This window comes from Sardina pilchardus, chromosome 7 (genome assembly GCF_963854185.1).
Source record: "Sardina pilchardus chromosome 7, fSarPil1.1, whole genome shotgun sequence".
In the NCBI taxonomy this organism is placed as follows: Eukaryota; Metazoa; Chordata; class Actinopteri; order Clupeiformes; family Clupeidae; genus Sardina; species Sardina pilchardus.
Genome location: NC_085000.1, coordinates 2230711 through 2256593, shown reverse-complemented (window position 1 = coordinate 2256593; position 25883 = coordinate 2230711). Strand labels below are relative to the sequence as shown.

General features: G+C 43.5%; 2 protein-coding genes and 1 long non-coding RNA gene across 14 annotated transcripts in view; 2 read left to right on the top strand and 1 right to left on the bottom strand.

Annotated features, from left to right (window-relative positions):
• Positions 1-14094, bottom strand: part of LOC134087081 (ankyrin repeat and SAM domain-containing protein 1A-like) — a 139846-nt gene extending 125752 nt beyond the window's left edge. For all 7 annotated transcript variants that reach the window (XM_062540303.1, XM_062540304.1, XM_062540299.1 and 4 more), the window contains exon 1: positions 13701-14094. The gene's annotated coding sequence lies outside the window, so the exon portion shown is untranslated. The remainder of the gene's footprint in view (positions 1-13700) is intronic.
• Positions 14095-14757: 663 nt separating this feature from the next.
• LOC134087078 (uncharacterized) lies at positions 14758-22526 on the top strand. Of its 6 annotated transcripts, none has more exons than XM_062540297.1 (7): positions 14758-16354; positions 16571-16671; positions 16825-17010; positions 17190-17312; positions 17497-17635; positions 17777-17869; positions 20059-22526. In XM_062540297.1, exons 1-7 carry the CDS (start codon positions 16288-16290, stop codon positions 20073-20075), a joined length of 726 nt encoding a protein of 241 aa, XP_062396281.1. In that variant the 5' UTR covers positions 14758-16287; the 3' UTR covers positions 20076-22526. The 6 variants fall into 6 exon arrangements, with proteins under 6 accessions (XP_062396281.1, XP_062396280.1, XP_062396278.1 ...); XM_062540296.1 differs by lacking the exon at positions 20059-22526 and having other exon boundaries at positions 14758-14918; positions 15702-16354; positions 17777-18241; XM_062540294.1 differs by lacking the exon at positions 20059-22526 and having other exon boundaries at positions 14758-14918; positions 15137-16354; positions 17777-18241.
• A 75-nt stretch (positions 22527-22601) lies between these two features.
• Positions 22602-24212, top strand: LOC134087080 (uncharacterized). Its single transcript, XR_009939798.1, has 3 exons — positions 22602-22973; positions 23339-23495; positions 23975-24212. It is a non-coding gene; the product is annotated as an uncharacterized LOC134087080 (long non-coding RNA).
• The last annotated feature ends 1671 nt before the right edge of the window (positions 24213-25883 follow it).

The following is a 25883-nucleotide window of genomic DNA, read 5'->3' as shown; positions in this document are numbered from 1 at the left end:
CGGAGGATAAACATAGCCCGTGCCGCACTCATACACTTAAGCCCGACTCTCCGCATCTCCCAGTCAAGATCATTTGCTTCTGTTAATCTGCGAGAGGGTGCAGTAATTAAACGCCACACAACCAGGCTTTCCTGAGCCGCCAGCAGCCCGAGGAACATCAGCAGCAGCAGCATCAGCATCAGGCTGCAGGGAGCCGGAGGAGCTTTGCTGCGCCCGACGCAACGTCGAGGGGCGAGGAAGACGAGGGAGAGGAAGAAGACGAGGGAGAGGAAGAAGACGAGGGAGAGGAAGAAGACGAGGGAGAGGGAGGCGCATCCTAAATAAATGATGGGAGCCAGGCGGGCTCCACTTGCCGGGTGCATAACCACCATGCCCAGGGTTTTGCACAGATATGACACCATCCCCAGGATCTTGTGGCGTGACGCTTCTAGATCTGCCACAACCACAGTCACACAGTCGGAGATGTTATGACACAATACGGTGGCTCATGCTGCTCTGTTTTGCAACTGCAAAAAGCCCATTTTTAACTTTGTGGTGTAATCAGTATGTTCAGCACAATCCGTGGTGATTGTTTCTGAGAGCATTAAGATCCTTAACAATGTAACATTCAATTCAATATAACTTTATTGATTTACGTAGCACCATTAGCAATAAGCAAATTAGCTTAGAGCCTGTCAAGAGCCTGTGGTTTTTAACCACTGTATGAATTAAATAGGCTTGCCTTCTTAAATTGATGTAGCAAGCCAAATAAATGGACTGTTACAACCCTTCCTCCCATCAGAAAAACACACCCAGTGAACCCAGGCATAAAGGTGAACTGTACAGATGATGGGGGAGGGGAGGGGAGGGAAGGGGAGGGGAGGGGAGGGGGGGGCAGTGGAGGTGGGCAATTGGAGGGGAGAAAAAAATAGCCAGCGGCATGCACATGGTCACCACACACACACACACACACAGGATCTCGGCAGTGTTTTGTTGCCGAATGACATCATGACTCATCGCCACAAATGTCTCCTGCTTATCACGTTCAGCAAGGGTGACATCACCCCCATTCACACGGCTGACCCCACTGAAGCAGGGCGTCACGACGGGAGAGCAAGAAGAGAGGGAGGAGGGAGGAGAGCGGGACGGAGGAAGAGAGTGAGAGAGGAGGAGATGGAGAAGAAGAGAGGGAGGAGAGAGGAGAGCAAGGCAGAGGAAGAGAGCGAGGTAGAGAAAGAGAGGGAGAGGAAGAGAGAGAGAGAGGAGAGTGAGGCAGAGGAGGAGAGCGAGAGAGCGAGAGAGGAGTGAGGAGAGTGAGGGACACATCAAGCCAGGCGACAGGATGCTTCACTCCATGGCGTCATGCCAGCGTGGCTTTGATGTGGCTCTGGGCTCCTGTTTTTGTTCCGGTTACAGGCATCCTTCCGTGCGGCTACAACCAAAAAAACAGACCAGCTCTCATAATAGCTCTCAGCTACAGCCTGCAATTATGCACCAAGAGCACAGCCTCATTAAATAAGTGTCTGTCAGCCTGAGGGGGGGGGGTTCTCCGTTTCTGTCTTCAATGGGAGCAGAGCTGACGGTGTGCCAGCGCTCTCTCTTCACGGTCATGAAGGTTTGAGTCTGAAAGCGCCACAGCAGTCAGTCAAACTGCAGGGCTAATACTCACACAGACACACACACACAGACACACACACACACAGATACGGTTTGAGGCACGCCAGGTGATTTCTGGCTTCTTGGCAGGGTAGACGCTGGAAGGTGGACAGCCGGAAGGGGACCTCTCAATAACCCTCTCAATAACCACCACCTCTAGCCCCACTGACAGTCTGGATGGGGGCACTCAAGCAGGTCTCCCTGCGCAACCCCAGAAAAATGCCCCCGCGGCGTCTCCTCTGGCAACCCTCCTCGCCATGCCACTCTGCACCGCACCACACCACACCACACCACACCGTGCCGCGCCAGTCTCCGCTCAGCCCATAGAGCCAGAGCTGTCTGGCAGTGCCACATGGAGCCGAGCGAAAGCTGCACCATTTCCAGCGTCATGCCCACTGAACACATCAGGGGCTAAAAGCAAAGCAGCAAAAACAAACACTGGCCGCCAGTAGCTGGCCCAGATTACAATAATGAAGAGAGAGAGGGAGGGAGAGAGAGAGAGAGAGAGGTTGGGGGAAGGAGGGAGAAGGAGAGAGACAGAAGGAGAGAGGGAGCGGTAAAGGGCAAGAAATAAAGGAGAGAGAGAGATGGATGGAGGTAGAGCAAGAGAGAGATGAAGGGAGAGAGAGAGAGAGAGAGAGAGAGAGAGAGAGAGATGGAGGGAGGAAGAGGGTGAGAGAAAGTGTGGGGGGGTGGGAGGGGGCTTTTACATAACAGCTTACTGCTGAATGCATTCCCACATCAAAACTCCCATCATTCTGTTGTTATGCATTTAAAAAAGTGGACATGGACATTTTCCCACAAAAAGGGAAGTGAAGAGGTATTATGGAAATTGAGCGGAAAGGGGATGAATGCTATCTTTTAGGAGGGGAGGACGAGTGCAGGGGGGGAAGTTACGCTGAAAAGAAGAGGAAGCAGCAGATACAACGAAGACCAACACAATTAAAATGCAAAGCTGTCTTCTTTCTCAGCGTGCTAAAGCACTGCTGGTGTCTGGAGGGGTCTGTATCTGTGTGTGTGTGAGTGTGTGTGCGCATGTGTGTGTGTGTGTGTGTGTGTGTGTGAGCGTGAGAGTGAGAGAAAGCGAGCGAGAGAGAGAGAGAGAGAGAGGAAGAGAAAGAGAAAGAGAAAGAGAGAGAGAGAGATGCTACCCGGTTCACCTCCACAACATTTCTACTCTGGAACTCAAGGGCATGAGTCAGTCCTCTCTCCCCCGATCCACCTCATCCTCTTAGAGAGAGAGAGAGAGGAGAGAGGAGAGAGGAGAGATGCACTGATGATGACTGGACAAAAGAATGGCTTTAAGGAAATAGGGAGAGGCAATGCTGTAAGGAGGGTTAGAGGGGGCTGTGTGAAGAAGATGGCGGTGGCGGCGGCGGTGGTGGGTGTTGGAGATATGGAAGCTGCTGCTGCTGCTGCTGCTGCTGCTGCTGGTGGTGGAGGCGAAGGCAAGAGGCCCCTTGTGTGCATGGGAACTGATTTAAGAACTCCAGCAGCGTGAAAGGAAAAGCTAATCCTTCATTTCCCTCAGGGGATATCGGCTTGATGAAGCTGGAGTTTGAAAGAGATTCGCCGGCTGTAATTTTGGTGGCGCATAAAGCTTTGGGAGAGTGAAAGAGTGAGACAAGGGGAGAGGGGTACGAACAGAAAGAGAGAAAGAGAAATAGAGAGAGAGAGAGAGAGAGAGAGAGAGAGAGAGAGAGAGAGAGAGAGAATGAGGGAGTGGGAAAGTATTGTTAGAATGAGAGTGAGAAAAGAGAAAAGTGAGAAAAGATAAACTGAGATGGAGACAATGGTTAAAAAATAAACAATATTTGTTGCGTTTTAGCCTTTTCAAGGGCCTGAAGATGTATTCATGAACGATTCCCACATGAATTAAGACTTTCAAAAAAGCAACCCTGTCACTGTGACAACAGGGGGGAGAACTGATGAGCTTTTCTGATCAAGACGATGACATGGCTCTAATTTTATCCAATAGTTTTAAGCTGATCTCCACCATCCAAAACCTCTACCACATCCTGCAGCAGTGAATAGCGAGCCATGACACAATATCTTGGTGTATTCAATATAAAGTGATGCTAACTTTAAAGTTCACTTAACAGGGGAAATGCTGTTTGCTCAAACCATGTTTTGTTGGTTAGAAAATAAATATCTCATGCTGGTATGACTTTGACGATAATTTTGTTTAATTGCAGCCTAGTTTTAGTTGTTAGGCAGCATGGGTTATGCAATTATGCAAAATGATCAGGCTAAATCGACCTAGCTAGCAGCAGCTTTTTCATTTGCTTTCCCATTTGTGGACACAGAGGAGCTCGCTATATGCTGTTGCGTGTGGATGCAAATCTTTCTAAAAACAGAGAAGCATCTGTTGTCATGTGAACATATGCGCAAGAGTGAGAGTGTCTGAATGTGTCCGCAACAGGGACTGATAAAAGACAGAGAGAGTTTAGTGTAGATCTACTTCCTCATCCTCAGAGTGCGAGCAGACCACAGAATCTCATCTCTTCACTGCATTGCCCTCCTGACACCAATCTCTTTCACCCTGGTTTTCATCCACTGAAACTACACTCGTTTTAAAAACACAGGCCCGGGTCTAGCTGACCTGCAGTCTTCCACAGACAAGAACATTGCAGCATGGAGATCTAAACCTTGACACTCATAAAAACACTACTTACTGGCTTGAGCAGTTGCGGAATTGCTCCTTGATATGCAGTCAAATAAACACCACTGCTCAGTGCATGTTCACTCATACACACATGACCTCATGGCCAAAAAGAACACAGATGCTCAACAGACACTTCAGCAGGGTCTAAGCTTCCCTAGCAGGCCAGTTCCTCATACGTGATCTGTCCGAAAGAATAAATACCAATACAGGAAGCGCTCGGAGGGGAAAAAAAGAGGACAAATGGACAACACACACACACACACACACACACACACACACACACACACACACACACACACACACACACACACACACACACACACACACACACACACACACACACACACACACACACACACACACACACACACACACACACACACACACACACACACACACACACACACACACACACACACACACACACACACACACACACACACACACACACACACACACACACGGGAAGTCAGAGCAGGTGAGAGTGGTGCAGAGGGGCCTGGTGTCAGACAGATTTGTCCAGGAGCCAATTAGAGAGCTGTGGCCACCCAGCGAGGGATTAGGTCCTGAGAGGGCCCCGGGGCGCTCTGCCCAGTGGTGTCTGCCTGGCACACGTCGGCCTCTGCCAGGGCAATTGGGTTTAATTAAGCATACGAGGACAGGGTGCTGGGAGCAGATGCGATGCTGGCACAGCCCCGGCTTATTGGTATTCAGCAGCACAACACCCACCCAGAGGGCCAGCGCTGGGCAGGGCTGAGCAGGACCGGGCTGGGTTGGGCTGGGCCTTCATCTCGCCTTCGTCTCAGCTGCTGCCCCCGCCCCCCCAACCACCCCACCCCACCCACCCACCAACCCAAAGTGCATTACCTGCCAACATCTCACCCATGACGGATTACAAGACAATGAAATCATATCAGGTCATCAAGCACACAGGGCAGAGGGAGTTCACATTGTCCCTGACAGATGTATGGCTGGACTTCAAAGACTGAATAAAATGTGAATGAAAAAAAACAACAATATCCATCAATAATTAAAGTCATAGTCCACTTACTGTGAAAGAATGAAACGGTCCAAATCAGCTAAATGATATTGAACAAATGGCAAGCATTTGAGTTTCAGGCCTATACTGACATTATAAATGATTACAAGAAATATTTTATGTAATCATTAAAACTGATCATTAAGCCTTTTTCACAGATCACGGTCTTCAACAAATAAACAGTTCATCATACAGTAGACAGTTTTAAGAGGTCTTAAAATGAGATATACGGTCTTACAACTGAAAGAGTGACCACCCTACACACCAAACTGTGCCATCAACCCACCCAGAAGAGATGCTCTCTTTGTGTTAGAAAAACAGGCATGCATGGTATGCAAACCCACACCCATGAACGTGTGTGTGTGTGTGTGTGTGTGTGTGTGTGTGTGTGTGTGTCCATGCCTGGCAGCATCTGTGCCGAGACAGGACGCTTTATGGCTTTAAACAGCTCACACACACACAGCCACACACACACACACACACACACACACAAACACACACTCTCAGACACACACACAAACCATGTGCACTCAGAGCTATGCTAAGTATGCTAACAGTAGAAAAACACTATAGCCCCATGTTCCTTTGCATTAAGCATTTACATTTGTAATGCTCCAGTCAGGAGGATAGGGGGAAGGGTTTGGAGGCAGCTTTAGCAAAGTACATTTGTTCATTATTACAATAATTTCTCTATGCCACAATGCCTTCTGATCCACTCTGTTCTATGTAACATTATGGCAGATGATGTCAGAGAAAAAGCTGGGAGTATTTTTCCCCCTCTAGTTCATTTTTCTCCCCACATCAAACATCTGTTTACATTTCAGTCAGTCTTCATCAAGTCTAGTGCAGCAACAACAAATGGTTTAATCCAGCGACTCCAACAAAACGCAGTACATGGATAAACACAAGGGCAATCCCCGAAGACACACATGATCCAGATCTCCCATCTGAAAATAGTCCTCAAACTTTTGTCTGCTCCAGTTTCCTTTTTTTTTTTTTTGGTGATTTCCTCCCAAAAGTGGCACAGTCCAAGATAACCAGCCGACAGCAAGAAGCCTATTTTCGGAAGGCTCTCATTAGCGCCCAAGAAAAGTCAAATGTGCGACATGTCGTCAAAGTCACACCCTCATGCGACAATCATAAACCACACCCATGTGGGGCACCGGCTACTGGGCCTATAACCGGACACGTGTGGGTTACTCGGTATCTCGCACAGCAGTAAACCTTGATGACATCTTGCTCCAGATATGGAAGTCTCAATGGGCCAATAATGGCTATTGAGGAGCGAACCTGGTCTGTCACACAAGGTACATATATACCTGACCACAACCACAACGGAAACTAGGTACAGCTCCCACACCAGTTACTCGTTTCCTCTCTTCTCGGAGATGCACCTACCGCAATCACCACATACCGTCGTCACACAACCTCCACACAGAAGATAGGTAGACAATGGTAACTGTGAGAGAGAAGACTCACAGAGGACAGCAAGAGATACAGCATCTAAAAAAAACCCTGAATACTGCATATCAATTCAGGCAGGGACTGGGCATGAAATATTTCAATTTGGATGTAATGAATCTAGATGATATGAAAGTTTCACTATTTGAACTCAATTAAGGGGGGAAATGAACTTTTCCATGTTTTTTGAAATGTATATATAATGTCCCATCTCCTTATCTCTTGAGTTGGGCTAAAAGTGCTTTGATAAAACCGCAAAAGAAACCTTCCCTTTTTCCTCTTAGCAGGTTGTTCTGCCTGATACAGCTATTATAGCGACTTCTAGAAACTAAATGAGTAATTTCTGCATTTCTGGAGAGTGTAGTGTCTTTTGCACTTTTAGACACATGTGGGAGGTGCTCTGCTGAATGCAGACAGAGTAACATCTTGCAGTGAGCCTTTAACTGCTTTCTCAGTGCAGCCATTATGCCCAATATCCTTTTTTTACCCAACAAATAAAATTTGTTTGAAGTTTGTTAGACGGGGGTTGTTGTTTTTCCTCGCGTTTCAGATGTTCGGCAGTGAAATCAGCAGGTGGGCAAGAGACTGCTAGAGACAGCAAAGTCGGGCTAAACCAACAAAAACGAGTTAGCGAGACACAGAAAACAGACATAGGCATGCAGACAGAGGCATGCAGAAAGAGAGAAGGGGCAAGAGAGAAGAGAAAAGAAAAGAAAAAAAGTCAGTCACATCTTGGACACTGACCCCCTGATTGTAAGACGTTCAGTCCCTGCGAAGAGACACAAACATACTTACACAGACGAAACACAGCCGCAGAAGTGCTGGCTTGACCGACTGTAACATCCAACAAACACGTTTTTGTTTGCTGGGGTCACACAGCTTCTGCAGTGTGCAGAGTCAGAAGGGTCATGCAAACAAGGCTCAGAGCCATTTCCTGGGAGGTGGCCATTTTTTTTCCACTGGAGAACAGGCCTCGTTGTGGCAGAGTGAAAGCCTTGTCGCGCATTTTGCAGAGCAGCAACAACAGAGGCGAGATATAAATATCAGTGTTTGCCCAAGGAAGTAATGTGTCAGTGCTTTTCCGAGTTAAGATTAGTCTCTATTTGAGACTAGTACGCTTGAGGAAGGACAGACCACAAATTAATTTAACAACCTTCGCCACTGTGACAAGACAGGGAAAAACAAGGATATGACTTTTCTACTGAAGTAGTCTTGAGAGAGACTAGACACTGAAATAACAGTGCAATAAAAAAGATGCTTCAATCATGTCTCCCAGCAGGACAGCCTCTACAGACATCAAACATGACGAATTCCAAAAAATTCTCTGCGTCTGTTGCAAAGACATCTCTGGACAACAATCTGACAACTTCGATTCGTATTCATATGCAAAGTATCATTGGCCAAAGCCTCCATCGATCTCTTCTGACTGTGAAAGAACACAAAGAAGAATCTCTCTACAAACAAAACAAACAACATACTACATGTTCGTTCTCAAGCAAAACCAATAATCCATCCTTCACAGTATCGCTGCAGTATTTTACATGCAACATCTGGCTAATTTCCAAACTCTTGTGGCCAATTAATACATGTGGATGAATGTATTGAACTGTGTGCTTAAAACCCTCTCAATACTTCACAAATGGAAGGTAGGTAGGTGCTGCAGGAAAAGTTCTAAAACTCATACAGAATTAGGGCAGCATCGTGGATAATTGCGGAGATATTTAAGCAGTCTGAAAGGACAACACAAGCGATGTCTGCTTTGAAAGGCTATTGAATTTTTGACACCTGACACTTTTCAGCTTTGCTAAACCAGGACACTGCTTTCTGTTGCAGCTCCCCAGCTGTAGCAATGTAGTAAATCATAGCAAACGGTTTGTATTGGACCAAACCTCTTGTTTGTCCTCATGAAACCTCCCACATGATTCAGACAACTGAACAATACAGCCATTGCCTCAAGACTGAAACACTGAAATAGACTGCCGTCCCGGTTCACAGGCTAAAATCACAAATGTAAACAGCCGGCTTTGGACGTAATGGAGGCCACTTAAAAGTCAATTCAATATGAATGTAGCACAATGCTGTCAGTGGACAGAGAAGTGACACATACGATCACAAGACAAAATATGAAACTAAGATTAAATCTAAGGATCAGTCAGAAAATAAAGACTCAGCCAATAACACCAAAGTTTGCTGACTAGCTCCTTAAAAACATTCTTCACACACACACACACACACACATAACTTCTCCAAATTAAATAACTTCCTTGCTGATGCAGACATGACAACGCGACAGATATAACGGCTATGATCATGCATCGCGCCAGCTTAGTGGAATCGGTCCAATCCTGGCATCCTCTCACTTGTGGTCACAGGTTAAGTGGGACTGCCATCTGCCTGTCTGCAGCGTCAGCTAAGCCCAGTCTGCCTCAGAAACACACACACACACACACACACACACAGCGTTTTAGTAATGCTGACGTCACAAACAGGAAACACCTGGCCTGACCCCTCTTCGCTCGATGCCTACCACAGAACCTCCAAGACGTCCTCCTAGAAACTGACGTTGGCACTTCTAAAAGGGGCTCGCATCAACTCGGGAGGCAGAGAAAATGTACCGCCTGTCATTTTTCTAGCAGAAGAAAAGTTTACTTTGGATGATAAGGAGTGGTCTGCAGCTTTCTGGGAGCAATGTGTGTTTTTTTTGTGTGAACCGCCTTGCGAAACTGATTAGCCTTCCAACTTCACCCATTGGTAAATGCAGCGACATAAACTGTGCTAACTGCTGATTGGGCAGAACACAGTATAAGGGATCAGAGTTCGTATGTTAACATTTTCCACATGGCCACATCTGCACAGTAGGGACATAGAGGCTGTTTCACTTCCCTTCTAAGCCTATATTAATAACATGAGCACCCCACCACATCACATCCCAATGACGAAAGTGAGGTAGATAGAACAAGACAGATCAAATTCAATGCTATGTGAGGTCAAACCGTTTCTGAATCTGTATCCTGTTTCCCTGAGAGGAAAAAAAAGCTCACTTTAGTGGGTCAAGCAAGCTGAGAGGAGTCTCCTGCTTTTGGAGAGCAGCCCACATGCTCTGCTTCACGCATTCCTCTGCTAATTTCTGTCCAGTGAGCCACTGTCTGACAGTCATGAACTTCCTTTACACCCAGACCCAGCCGTGCTTACCAGAGAGAAGCGCTCCAGCTTTGCCTGGGCCTCCCAGCATCGCTTCCCAGGTCACAGGAAGTGTCAGAGACAGACCTCTTCCTGAGGACCACGTCAACCACAACAATCATTTAAACAAAATGAATTTGAGACAAGGCCCTTTGAGGTCCGTGCAGTATGGAGACAGACTTCAAGGCAAATCTACATCTACCTTTGTACTGTCTGAAGAAGTCTGAAGAAGAGACACTGGAGCACTTTTCTTTTAGGATTTCAGACATCTGTGTCTGATTGGCCAGGTCCCATTTCTGACTCACAGTTCGGCGCACACAGGTCCACAACACTTCACAGGCATTATTTACTGAATAGGACATGCTCATGAAGACTTGGCTACTAAAAATGTAGAACATGGCAGTGTGCCTGAAAGAACCACAGTTTACTATAAAACACTGTGTGTGTGTGTGTATTATGTTTTGGTTCCCAAAGCATAAGCATGCCTGAAGCTGTGGACTTGCCATGCTGGAACGTGACACAATACATTCCACATTATGAAGCTCTCCTCTTGCCTGCCTTGACTGTTGCAGGCCGCAACACGCTCGCCATTCCTCCACTGACAGTTAAGATTCCAGCATGAGAACGCCACGGCCTACCTGCTGATCGCTTCACACGCTCTGCAAGGCGTTGTTGTTGCTTCCGCTGCTGGTTATGGTCGGAGTAGGTGTTCCAAAATGGAACCTTAAAGAGGTTCCATTTCATTGAGAACCTGTGTGTACAAGCAAATTAACGCTACTACTTCACCTTTATATTTGTCACTACTTCGCTTTATCAGGTTGAGACATTCTCTTGACAATACAAATAGCTCTCAAAGTCTTAAGCCCATTCAGTGTTGCCATCACTGCACAGTGAACCACAGGCCTAGGTTGCCTCTCTTTAAGGCTCAGCCTCAAATGAGCCGCCACAAAAGCTCATTATACGTTGCTAACACTATGGGAATCCGTCCGTTCCACTCTCTCACAGCTATTCCATGACTCAGGACGCAGCAGAGGGAGACTCTACTTAATGAATGATCCAAGATTGTTGTTTGACTTTGCACATAGCTACCCAATGGTCTGTGGCTCATGCTTAGGTTTTCCTACCAGAGGGTGAGAGGAAATCTCTGAAAAGTCGACTTTCGCAAAGTCAAAGGTCTGTCAACTGCCTCTTTAAGACACTGCTATGACGGAAGAGGCAAAAACCGTAGGGCAGAACATCCAGAAATCCTGTTCCTGTTTCATTTCATACACACACAGGCACTCACACACACACACACACACAAAGATGACAAACGACTGAGAGTTCAGTACGGTCAACCACTCTCCACACTTACTCCAGCCACAGACGACCAATGGTGCTCTCAATCTGTTGATGGCTTTGCCTATAATGTTGCACACTAATAGATCCCCAAAGGCCAGAGGCTGCCACAATTGCACTGAGCATAGGAGTACAAAGCAGTGTGATTTGATTCACATACCGAACCAGCTAGTTATATTGGCCCTAAGGCTCAAACAAGCTGCCCAGTGCCCGTGCTATATGGAAATATGAGGCAGTGGATAAATAGTAAAACCACTACTATGGTAATCCCTGTGAATACAAAAAAGGGTATTGGCATTTTGATTACACACGCTACATCAAGTGTGTCACATACAATAGCAACAGTCCCCACGGGCCACTTTGCTGTAAACACAAATGCCAATAATTTTGAATGGAACAGACACAAGCCTGAGGTCGATGCTAACCATGGCACCTCGAGAGAGTGAGAATTGAAACAGACATTCACAGCTTCATATTTTCTTGTGTGTGTGTAGTGTTGTGTTGTGCTGTGTTGTGCCACTCCCCCCCAAGCCTACTCCCCCCACATACACACGCGCTCCCGGTCCACCGGCGTGCCGAGAGACCATCATCCAGTTATTTATCTGCCACACATGCTAGTCTCATCATTATCACCATGGAGAGAAGCCAGCATTGATCTCCATCGGCCAGGCCGGGAGCCATAAACCCATGGATACAATGGACACTTCAGTCAGACGCTGGCTCTGTGCAGCAGGAGGAAACCCGTCTTGACTGCATGACATCCCTGAATTGGATTTCCGATTAAGAGGGTTTAATGTAATTAGTTTGAGAACTGGGCAGTCTGGTATGGGCAGTCCAGTGATGCATCACCTTAGCTCACTGCTCTGTAAACTATTGCTTCTTCTGCCTCAAGTGGTGGGCAGCGTCTGGACACAAGCTCTCTGAGGTAGATGATGATGGATGCACCAAAGTGGGTGGATGAGGACCTCATACTAAGCTGCAGGCAAAGGTTGCATGAAGACATAGAAGATAAAATAGTCTGCTCCCAGGAAACATAAGGTTTCTTTCTTTAATAGAAATGACCATTCACAACACCAACCTTGAATCCGTGTCATGAGAGCAATGCCAGTATAACCCGAGCATTTTATAATGTACTGGATTATGTGCACATCACAATACAATGGCAAAGACATGTCCACTATCGTTCAACCCCTGCCAAATCTCGTCATGTTGTTTTGTTACCGTCATGATGAACCACAAGTGCCATATAACTGCTGTAGTTAACAAATGAGTAAATTGCTGTTATACCAGTCATGGTCGTGCATATGCAGCCTACATAAGGCTCGGTTAATGAATGGGGCGGCATCCTCGGGGGGGTTCAAAAGGCCAACGTGGATCGATTCGTTCGTTGTCTTGGTGAAGTTGTCACCCGAGGTTAAACTACGAGAATCTGTCAAGCACTTTATAGAAACAGAAGACATATCCCTTTGAAGGCACCGACACATATCGCATTCCACCCTTCACGAAGACGAACGCCTAGCATGAAACCACAACACACAATAGGGGACAGAAATGATGACCCATTTCACTGACAGCCTGTGACTGGTTTCTGTTAAATTAAGACTTAAGACGTAGGAGCTCCATGAGCCCCTTAGTCGTAAATCTACACACCAGTTTAAGCGATAAAAAGCTATCGTTGTCCCTTTCCCTTTTCCCTGCACCCAGGCATGGCATTCGATGGTTCATTTTGGTCTTATTAATTTAGCAGGAGATTGGTTAAGGGAACTATTTGAGCATTTCCGCAAACTGCCCATTTCATAACAAACAAAAAAACAACCGCTTACGAATGGACACAATCTATTGAGTAGAGTGGATGGAGCAGGCCACTGGGCACAGAGCGATTCATGGAGTTTTTCCCAGTTTTACCCAGTGCAAGACTCATCTCGAACAAAGAGGGATTGCATCGCGCGTGCAGTGCTACACTAGCCACTGTTATTAAACATGGCAGGCTACAACTCCCAAAATCACAGTAGCTACAATAAATCCTAATAGGCAATATTTGCAGGCAGCGAACATAATTGTATCGCCTGACGAAATGCATTGTCCGCCTCCCCAGAAACTCGTGATTTATAGAGTAAAACCAGGTTACAAAGGCATCCACGTTAACATTAGCTGATTGGGCATACCAGATCCAGACAGCAGGTTTTATTTGCAATATAGCGTTCCTGCTTTTTATCATTTCCAGATGCACTTTCACAAGAAGGTAAAACAAACTGGTCACAACACCGTGTTGTCACACAATCATTTGAGCGGCGCTTTGCCCTGTCGCCCCATGGGTCGGAACCGCTCGTTAGATTCACTCCTGCCCTTCCCCTTGTCTTCCTGGCTTCTGCTTTCCCGTACCTGAGTAAACTGGAGAGGGGGTGAGAAGAACTGTGTCCACCGCTGCTGCTGCTTCCAGCGGATCCCGACGATCCACCACCGATCCCTGCGGACTGTCGTTTCCCTGACAAAAGCTTCTCAACGGCGGCAAGATTCCCAGTGCGCGCCGCCTCAAGGAGTTCCTGCTCCTTCCCCATCTCAAATCGAGAAGGGCGAGGGGGAGAAAGGGATTTGAAACGGGAGCAAATTCCTTTGCGCTCCTACCAAGCCAACGATGTTCCTTCACTTAATCGTATCGAAGGTAAAACAAATGCTTCCATCCACAGCTGGCTCCGTTTCCCCAGCTGCGCCGTTCTCCGGGATTCACACTCCTCTTACAGCTCCGGGGAAAGTTTCTTTCAGCACCACCGGACAAACTTCCTTCGACCGTCTCTGACACGTCACTTCCTAGAAACAACCACCTCAACATGACGTCGTTTTGTGATAATTTTGCGTAATCACATATTTATCAGGGTAATATAGTCTATCCTGTATAGGCTTCTTTTCTGTGATTTCTGCAAATGTAACATTCCAGACTGCATCCCATACTCATTTGATGCACAGGCATGCATTTAAAAAATAGGGCAGCCCAAATGTCCATCACAGAACAAGTCTGATTGTGTCTACACTAGAAAATCATAGCTGAATTCCCTTGGAATAATTGCATGGACATTTCTGTCATAGGAACCAAACACAGGCCAACAGAGTCATAAGGCCAGGCAAAAGCGTGATGAAGATTCAGTGTGTTAATGCTTATAACTTCAACAAGCATGTTTGAATAAATGAATAGGATCAGAAGCAAACTCCTGATTAGTTTGTCCTTAATAAGCTTGTATTTTCCAGCATCATGTATCCTAATAGTCTGAGACATTTGCAAACGTTAGCGTTAATTACTTTATACCTTTACAACCATAAACCATCCACATAATGCATCAATTTAGAAGGTTTTAAAGGTCTGCATTCACATGAATATTCTAGCATTAGTAGTAGTAAATGTAATTGGTCGAGAAACCGGAAAAGGAAGTGTGTGCGCATAGCTGATACATCAACAAACTGCGAGGTAGCAGCACCACCAGTGTTAGGGCTAAGTATTTGATTAAGCTATTTTCTTTAGCTATTAATACATGCTGCATTGTTAACATTATATTGATGTCTCTCCTTTCCTCCGGATACCCCCTGGTGAAGAACTCTTTCGTAATAGTAAGTTATCTGTGAAGTGAGCTGGTTGATGCAGAGATAGCAGCTAGCTAACGTTAACTTAGCTGCAAATCATATAACGTTACCACTAAACTTCAGCCAATAGCTAATGATTTCTATAGGCTTTGTGAAGTAGGATGTATTGCAACGCAGTTCGGTCATGCACTTGCTTTGTTATATCGTTGTTTCTGAAGCTTACAATGTGTGTTTGTGGCTAGTAGTCAGCGCTAACTCCTAGCTGGCTAACACTGGCTACCATCGAATGGAGGTATCACGCAGTCCTGGTGGTTGGGCATCAACCACAGCCAAAACGCGGAAGTAATGTGGATTTTGCGCGTCTACGTAAATGTGGAGTGCAAAATGATTGGTCGAAGAATCGCAGGCAAGTGCCTCTCAGCTAGCTACGTGATTTATACCGCGCTTTTCAATCGCAGAGGTAAGTTGCAGCTTGCTATCATCGTAATTTATAAACTGTATTATATAGAGAAAATACAACATTGACCGTCGAGTACTCGTGCTAGTAACGTTTTTCGTTGTGTACACGCATTGCATGTTGCATACACGCAGGTTGCATGTTTATGTCAGTCATAAAAAGAATAGTTTGACAGCAACGAGGTCTTGTTTAACGTTCCTCTGCAGAGCAGCATGTAATGAAGCATGCGTACTAGTCCGGGAGCCGGGGGGAATCGACATCAGTTTGTCGGTTTTTGAGTTAAAACGCAGGTCTGGTTAACATTTTTATATTGATTCGTTGGGTTTGAATGTTAATTTTGCTTCCCCCTTCAGATCTGCCTTATCAGCTGCCCATCACTACCATCCCTACCATCCCTACCACCACACCTTGTACACTCCATCTAATCCAGTGTTTTTCAACCACTGTGCCGTGGCACACTAGTGTGCCGTGACACATTGTTAGGTGTGCCGTGGGAAATTATCATAAGTTTATCATATTATTATAAGTGGTCTAAAAAAGAGTGAATAGACATCATTTTCTTTGTGTTCATTTGATTCCTATTCAAGACACTTTGACAAGAATGACTTGATATTGTTAATGCGGGCTACAGATTTTTATTTAATTTCATTTTCCATAAAATTTCATTTTATTTAAAATTTTCGGCTGGTGGTGTGCCTCGGGATTTTTTCAATGACAAAAGTGTGCCTTGGCTCGAAAAAGGTTGAAAAACACTGAGAAACAGCTCTTTTAAGAGCTACTCTCTTTGTCTCTGTCTGTCTGTCTGTCTGTCTCTCTCTCTCTCTCCCCCTCTCTCTATCTCTCTCTTTCTCACACTCACTCTCAGCTGTCAGGTAGGTTTACTGAAATTGAAATATATAAAACATGCTATCAAGTTATTATGACACGTATTTGTAATTCATGTACTCACAACTAATGTACTGTATTTGTGTGTTTCTACCCAAGAGTATGGCTGAGAATACAGAAGGTAATTCATAAATCAGTAATTCATATTGTCATGTTGTTGTTGTTGTTGTTGTTGCTGCTTGTTTTCTGAGTAAGATGCTTGGTATGGTCACCTGTCTGTGTCTGCAATACAGTGGGATCATTTCATTTAATTTCAAAACCAAAGGATGTCTATTTGCACTGCAGCTTGCTGTGTAGATGTGACTTTATGTGTCTTTGCCATTCGATTTCATTACAGGGTGTCCTCCAAAACGGCGCGCCTGGGTGGCATACAGCCAGGCCCCTGGAAGTACCCACTATGACCTTAACGCCTTCCCTAAATTAAAGCGCAAGCAATCGGTAAGTGCTTTATATTCTATTTACAGAAATATTTGTTACAATATTGGTTAACATAATGGATCGGTACATCACTTGTAAGTTATGGTGATATGATGGTCTATTGTTCAGAATGTACAATTTTGTTATAATTTTAATGATCTTGTTTATGATAAGGATCACAAAAAGAGGTCAGAACAGGGAGGGGGCGCACCACGGCCTCACCTTAGCCACACCTTGGCTCAGCAGCTACAAGAAAGTGATCCAACAGAGGGGGTGTCAGGAGGGAATCCCGAGGGGGATGAGCAGGAGGACATCCCTGCGAGGGATGAGCAGGAGGACATCCCTGTGGAGGAAAATGTGGTAAAGAAAACAGTACATTTCAATTTGCATCAACAAGCTTTAATCCAAATACACACACCCCCACACCTCACCCTGTCCCACCAGGGGGAAACACTGGATGTTGTATACACTTTTGCTATAATGAGAATTACTTTATAAGATACGTTAACTACATGCAACTCCTGTATATGGTTTTACAGGTACCATTCACAGACACAGACACATATCAGTGTCTGTTGCTGGAGAGTGAACGTGTCTTGGTGGTTGGTGGTGGGACCATGTTTGTCCTCAACCACTACAACATGGTGACAAAGTGTTTGGATGTAAATAGTTATTTATATTTTTTTCATGACCACATTGATATCATTGTTTAGCCTAGTTAATAATATTGTATGTGCTCATTTGCATAGCTATCTTCTAACATTTTACTGCTCTTGAACATAATTAGTTTTCATGTGAAAATGTGTAAAATGCAATAATTAATTGCTCAATACTTTTCATAACCAGAACGACAAACTGGTGGTTGTGGAAAGGAGGCCTGTTGTTTTTCAACAGTGCTGGTCCTACGTTTACAAATGCTCCTGCGACCATCACCATGGGAGGCTTGTGGAAGCTCTTTCCAGCAACCTTGAGCAGTCCTTTGGCGGTATTAATTTATGCCCTGTTTGATATTTAAGTGTAATTTCTAGTGATTAGATGGATTAATTATGATTCATAATATGATTTTTAATGAATGACATGGCACCACTGTGGTGCAGTTGTTGAAATGTGTCTTTGTATCATTTAGAAACCAGCTGCATCCATGTGAAGGCCCTGACACAAGTGCTGCACAACTTAAATGTGCCTGAGGTGCCTGAGGTGCCTGCGAATCAGGAAGATGGTAATGTACTGTTTTTTTTTTATTGTTATTTTTTACTGTGTTAGCCTGATTTTCATATGAAAACGCTATAAAATGCTATAAAATTGTTTTCATATGAAACCAAAAAAATGAAACTGAATCAAAATAGAATGTCAAAGGAGCTTTGTGCAAGATTAGTAATTATATTGAACACTCCAAGCATAAGATTTTGTACCTTCTTAGTTACTTTTAGGGCAATCTCTAGTGAGTCAAATGATTTTAGTCAAATGTACTGTAGGTTACACATCTCTACTATGACACAATTTAGAAAAGATTGATTATCTTTGGATAAGAAATCATATACTTAGCTCCTTTGTTTATTTCAATGTTTTATTTATTCAATTGAATGTGTGTCATTTTATATACCCTTCTAATAGCATCACTTACTATGTCTGAAAAAAAAAATAGAGAGCTTTTTAATGGTGTGTCTGCAATACCAGTTCTAATATAACTCATTCAATATAACTCATTCAACTCCAATTACTGCTCCTCGGCACTGAATCTGTATTGTAATGACTCAGAGACAGTGGACCGAGTGATACACTATTGCTTTCAATGCCTTACTTCAGAAGTATTGATATACAGTATAACTGATTGATAAATGACTGATGAATTTAGTTAAATCTATCCAAGGCTTAAAGCAACACTAAAAAGTTTTTCGTACCTTAAAATAATGTTTCCAAAATCATTTCAGCGGTTCATCAACTTGTAACAGGCTGAACGGCACTTCTGCATTCACTTCATGGCCCTCTGTCTATAACCGCACTATGTAACTTTACCAGATCGGGTAGCGTACCTGTAGTTCGATTAAATGAGACTACAAATTTGACTTGCTTTGATGTTGCAATACATCATACTATCATGAAATCGTGCAGCATAGTCTACCCTGTCTGTGGACATCGTTATTTGCTGTATAAACAAATAGCGTGCGTACGACAGAGGAAAAGTGCTTTAGTGTTGCTTTAAAGTTCTTGGGTGCTTTGCTGGTGCTTAGATGTGGACACAATTTAAATTAATAAATAAATAAAATCAATACTCCATTACTGATAACAGGCACAGCCATGTTTGCCTGGCCTATTCCACACTGGTTAACACAAGTGTGCTCTTAAAATAATATTGACTCTAAGTGATGCATGTAATCAAATAATTATTTTTTGTTAATTGCACAGTTAAATAAAATAACAAAGCAAATAGCTTAATTGAAATGCATGATACAATTCGTATACATTTAAACTAAATGCATATATTTTTTAAATAATTCTAAGTCATTTTAATTCCTTCAACCAATTATATTCCAATAAATTCCACTTCTATTTGTGTTCTTCCTTCCTTGTAATACAACTTTGTTCTTCCTTCCTTGTAATAACTTCTTCCTCATTGTATTTTACATCATGTTGACTGCCCCATCCCCCCTTGGTGGGACTGGTGGTGGTATGGTATTTTCTTCCTGTAAGGTTTGGACTAAACAAGATATGATCATTGCTCAACTTCTTGGTTCCATTTCTCTTTTTACTGTCCTAATGTTAACAAGATTTCAGGACTTAACCGTCTCACTATTTTTACTGTCCCCTTCGTCCAACTTGTTTTCCAGGCTGTTTCCAAGTTCTCAAACGACTGTTTGGGGTGTATGAGAGAGTGGCTTTGTGACTGTTTGTCTGTGACTGTTTGACTGTTTGTCTGTGTGTATGTATCTTTATTCATCAATTTCTTTTGCTTCAATATAATTTCTCTGTCATCCATCCTGTAGGGTTGGAACGAAACAAGACATCTTGGTTCCATTTCTCTTTTTACTGTCCTAATGTTAACAAGATTTAACCGTCTCGCTATTTTTACTGTCCCCTTTGTCAAGATTGTTTTCCAGGCTGTTTCCAAGTTCTCAAATGACGTGTGTGTGTGTGTGTGTGTGTGTGTGTGTGTGTGTGTGTGTGTGTGTGTGTGTGTGTGTGTGTGTGTGTGTGTGTGTGTGTGTGTGTGTGTGTGTGTGTGTGTGTGTGTGTGTGTGTGTGTGTGTGTGTGTGTGTGTGTGTGTGTGTGTGTGTGTGTGTGTGTGTGTGTGTGTGTGTGTGTGTGTGTGTGTGAGAATGAACTGAACTGCCAGCTGTGTGATTGTTTTTCTGTATGTATGTATGTATAATCACAAATTTCTTTCTTTTATCTTTTTACTTTTTAAGGACCACTCACACAGTGACAACTACTATTGCCTTAAGAAGCCCATCTGTTCACCTTGTCTGAATAGAGCGGTGGTAGTGTAATGGTTGAGGAACTGGGCTAGTGTGTCATTTCAGTTCCCAGCTTCCATCGTTCCCTTGAGCAAAGCACTTAACCCCAAGTTGCTTTGTTGACAATACAGTTGTGTTCAGAAAAATAGTTGTGCTTTAAAAAGAAGTGATTAAGATGGAGTTACATTCGGTTAGTTAATCCATGCCTAGCAGTGGTGTAATCTAGTTAGCTGTAGTGGGCAGACAAGAGCCGTAGACTCCCCCTGGATAGGATACCAGTCCATCGTACTGTAGGTAACTCCCAGCAGGAGCCAGCCTATCAGAATACCTGCCCATATTCATTCATCCCTGAACCATATTCATATGACTATCCTGTGGATCTTGGGGTTTTGCTTTATTCACTGCATTTTTAGTGTAAACCCGGCGATTGGATTTTGCCCTGTAGCTCAGGTTGGAAGAGGAGAGAGAATAGAATATACTTTATTATCATGCCTGCATGTCTTTGGTCTCACTGGTAAGCGTATAAAACACATAGGAAACATAGAGTACACACATTCATTCCAATACACAGAAACATATATCCACATCACATGTACCCCCTCCCTCAGCCCACACACATGTGCATACACATCAGATGCAAGGCAGAAAACACCTCCCTTCTGTCTAGCTTTTCCATTGTTTATTAACCATGGAAATTGCATTTGGAATAAAGGAGTTTTTGTATAGTCAGAAAAGCAGCTCTGTTAAGAGTGCTGCAAGGTGTAAATCCTTTTTTGGTGCTCTTCGGTGCAGGGATTCCAGATTTAGAAAAAGAGAGGTCCGAGGCACTCAAAAATGATGCATATAAAAACTTTTATTTGTCTACTTACTTATATTTTTCCTTGCCATGTGTACTTCCGCCCTAGGGGAAGCAGCTCAAATTCAGAGTGGAGCGGGTGGGTGTCATCATCTAGTATGTCCATGGTTTTACTGTGTACTGCAGTGCTGTATAGATTATCTAGTGTTTTTTTGAGGTCGCCCTATGATTTTCCCTGCCATTTTTGCAATTCTGGACAGCTCGTTCTTATTGTGTTAAGTCCTAGTTAAGAAACCTGCACATTTATGTCTCCTGCTTCCTATTCATGTTGGTTTGATTACTGAAGGACTATCCAAAGGCGCACAGTCATTTGAACTATGCCCCCTGAAAACGCCTCTTGTGCAGTACAAATACAGTACAAATACAGCGCAGACTCCCCAGAGTATGGCGATAGCCTAGGGAGTGGAGGTTAGAAGATTAAGCTGGCCACTCCATAACCTCAAACCTTTTTGTCTTCTACGGATATGTGTGTGTGTGTTTCACATAGCAAAATTGAATGTTCCTATTTTTGTGTCTAGTGGTCGTTAAGATTAAGTCAGGTGAACCCTCTATTGATGTATTTTATGTTGCATCAATATGAATCTTAAACTTATTCTGAGAATAAGAGATTCTTATCTTGATCTAGAAAAGATTAACTGAGGAAGAACATTCTGTAACACTTTATTTGAAGGGGTCTACATAAGGGTGACATGTAACCGTCATAAGAATGACATGACACGTCATGCACATTGATGACACATTATTGATGTTTATGGCTATTGTCATAATGTGTCACTCGGTTTTTGGAATGGCAAAAACCTGCCAACGTCCAACACCTGTGAAAATGATTTAAAAATCCGAATGACATATTATGACAACAGTCATAAACATCATTAATGTGCATGACATGCGTCATGTATCATGTGTCATGTCATTCTTAAGAGGGTTACATGTCACCCTTATGAAGACCCCTTCAAATAAAGTGTTACTGAACATTCCTGAATAGCTGTCATCATTATCCTGTATTTACTACTGTCCTGTTATTTACTCTTCTTTCTACTACTTGCATTTGTCTAGCAATAATGATCAGTACAATTTATAACTTAAAAGTTTATGAATATATAGAATTCATATACATACATTTAAAATCTCTTTGAAGAGCAACCCGATTGACTTTTTATATCAATGTTCTGTGCAGAACACATTAAATACCATAATTACATCCAATAATCTGTCCTACCAGTTCAGGTTTATCATGTGAAGTTGACATTGTTAATTGTTTTCAAGTGAACTTGCATAAAATAAACTTCAGAACTTGGTACAACTTTGTGTTTACAGTGTCTGACTGAATGCACACTCCTAGCAAATGAGACAGCCGCACATACTGTGTAACAATTGATCTGATTGATCAATAGCAGTTATTATGCTAAATTAAAAGAGTCATTATTGAAGTATTGAACATCTCATAGATACTTAACTCTTGTAACTTGGTATGTCAGGTCTAAATGCATACACAACATCCATACCAGGACGGTAGTTAGAAGATTAGTATTTTCTTGTTGTCAATGCATTTGAAAGGTAACAAATACATTAATTTTACCTTGTCTACAGATCATAATTATGCACGTTCTCTTTCCAACGAGGTAGGAAGTCAATTGAACACACAATGAATAGCTCTTATATTACCATCTAGAAAAATACCTTCAGTTCATTTTTTTTATTATTATTATTTTCCCAATCCATTCAGTCAATGGTTCTGCAGATCCCTTTTGCACCTTCTCACTTTGTGGTGCTTAAGACCAAACCACATGGTATATTAAAGGCACATGCTGGCACTATGAAGTGCCAGACGTGCAGCATAAACAACACTCAATGTGGCCATGTGCGAGTCCTGCAGGACTGTTTGAAAGCAACAGGTGCTGAGGGGAGTGCCGTGAGAGCAGCTCTGAACGGAGGAGCGCCTTATCAGGATGTCCGGAAGCTGGCTGTGTCCTCAAAGCCCATCCCATTTGACATCCCCAGTGATAAGAGGGTATCTGCATTAGTGACATCATACTTCACAGTCACCTCTATTAAATTAAAAAAAAAATAATAAAAACGTTTTGCATACATGTTTAAAATTCAAGTTATAATGGCATTTCAAAATACAAGTCTGCACAACAGGTAAGGAGACAGGAAAATGAGTGACAAAAGTTGTATGAACTAATCCCACTCTTGAATTTCCCCTTGGAGATCAATAAACTATCTATCTATCTATCACTCCACCAAATGTGCAGCTCCTGTACTCATTGCAAACACAGAGTTAAAAAAGATTACTATTGGATTTTTATGTCATACAGGATTGCATCAATAAAAACAAAAGCATACATTTAAAACATACATTTGTGATTAATACAGATGCACTACAGCAATTCTTTTGCTTTGCTGGAGAGGAACTCCGAGGATGTGATACTCCTCCATAAAAATGTTGGGAGGTGTGATTGTGGCCATGCCATGTCTGCCACCCCAAAAGATATATATATTTACACTCAGGCCATGGTGGCAAAAGCGATAAGTATGTATAACAACATAATTTCCTTTCTATCTTATTTTCAGTTGCTCCTGAAATTATTACCCTTGTTGAAAATCCATTACTCTCATTGCATGTTCCTCAACACAATTAAAATAACAGGTGTTTTCTCCAAATTCAATACAAAATCACACTGATTCAAACTACTGCAGTTTTGTTTGCACATGCATAATAGATCAGTCAAGTACATGGAAATACTGGGAGAAAACAAATATAATAGTAAAAGTGGAATAATTTTGACAAGGCAGTGGTCATTTGAAGTGACTCTTTATGCTGCGTTTCATATTGCATTTGGGGGAACCACTTGTTATCTTACTTATTGAATATTTCATTAGGTTATCAACCATTGAAAGTGTTTGGTTTGAAACCTTCATTGGAAACATCTGACAGTATAAAAATACTATGTTATTTTTAAGAAATAGCTCTAACCACATGGTATATCAATTTCTATTTCTCTCACAAAGTTCATCAACAAGCATGTGAATTACGTGGGGTCCAACGGCCCTTTGATGGGGGAGAGGAGTTCCTCCTGAACATGGGAACATATGTAGTCCACCATGGGATACTAAGGGACTACATGTACCATTTTTTAAATTCAAGGCTAGTATCACATTATACACAATCAGTATCTGGACATGCCGACCAGCAATGTTCAAAGCACTTACGGTACACCTCTCTTTCATCTCCAGCTCAACGATGTATAGCTACGTCGAGGTGTATAACACCAATATGAAGGACAGGGCGGTTCCTAATAACCTACTGATCAGCTATCGGAGGTTCCGGGATGCCGTCCTGTCCTTCATGGACTTGATTACGGCTGGAGATGCTGAGGGGTTCAAATGCCCTCTCTGCAAAGATAAATACACGTATGTTCAGCTCTTACACACATCCATACACACACAGTGATTATACTTTATATGGTCTTTGGTTATATGATATACAACATCAAAATTCAATCTTGTCATCTTAGAGCTGTGGTGATGGATGGTACATCTTTGGGGTACCAACAGAAGTTTGCCCTGAAAAGGGACAAACTGTATGGTACCCGAGTGCCAAATTCAGGAAGATGAGTATACTTTCAGTTTGGTCATTACTCATTCTCAGTTAATCAGTGTTGCATGTGTACACTGTTACATACTGTATCTTCAACTGCAGTTTGCCGGTTTTAGTTCATCTTCTCCATGTAACATTTTCTGTTTTGCTTTATTCACTAGTCATTCTGAGAGGGTGCTGGTGAGCAGTGCACCCCTCCGGAAGCTGCTCACCAAATTTACTGAGGAGGGCGGCCTCACAACAGCAGAGGCAGCTGAGATGGAAATTTGAGAAACTGCTTGCCAATCATCTGGGACATTGCGAGGCCTCCACTTCCTCATCAGGACCCCTTCGCGAAAGAAGTACCCGTGAGGCTGTGACACAGACTCGATGGAAGGATAAGCCGAAGCTAAACCAGAGGTTCCACCTGCCCCATCAGGCGAAGAAGGTTCGCCCTCATCTGACTCATCAGCCAGAGCTGGTGGATTTACTGGCTTAGGAATGACATTCTGGTCTACAAGACCATCGATCAAGACACTCAAGGTCGAATGCTTTTTACGCCTAACGTCGTATGAGAGCGCAACCCCATAATGAGTGGCTAATTCAATCAGCTGGTCCTTAGTTAACGATGGTAACAATGTTGCATCGGGTTTGTCAATAAACTCTTTAACCGCTGCCGCTGCCATTGATTGTTTTTTACTTCAATTACCCTTTTTGCAGATAACGATGTATAGACGATGTTATATTATGCTCTCTCTAGAAGTGTGCCTTATAACAGAAAACACTTAAGTAGCACGAAGCTACGCAATTAAGCAAGGCTTAACAAGGTGGTGTTTAGACCACAGAGGTGTACCACAAGCAAGCTATGGTCAAAGCTTGTTGCAGCGCACAAACAAATCACCGCAACGCAGTGCAGACAAGTCGTTACATACAAAGCAACGCACAACCCCTTACACAGTGCTACCTAAGGCAAGCACAGAAATGCTTCAAAAAGCAGAGCGCAAACGCGCAAAAAGTCAGTCACTCAAAGTCAAAAGGGCAACACAGAACACGCAGTGCAAGAACAGTGCAGTTAACCGGATCAGCGGAGTCCCCTCCTCCCTAAACGGAAAACTCTCCACCTGGCTAGTCTTCTGGCCGTACCGAGCTCGAGGTATTCAAGTAACCCCTCCTCGGATATTGCCCGAAAAAAAGACAAAAGGGGTCAGTCTTCCTACGGAAACTCCACATACCCGGAATGCACTTACCTCGTCCTTCACACCCGCAAAAATCCGGAAATATCCCAGCGACGACGAGACGACGAGACCAAATCAGGGTAACAGGCCGAATACAAACTTTAGA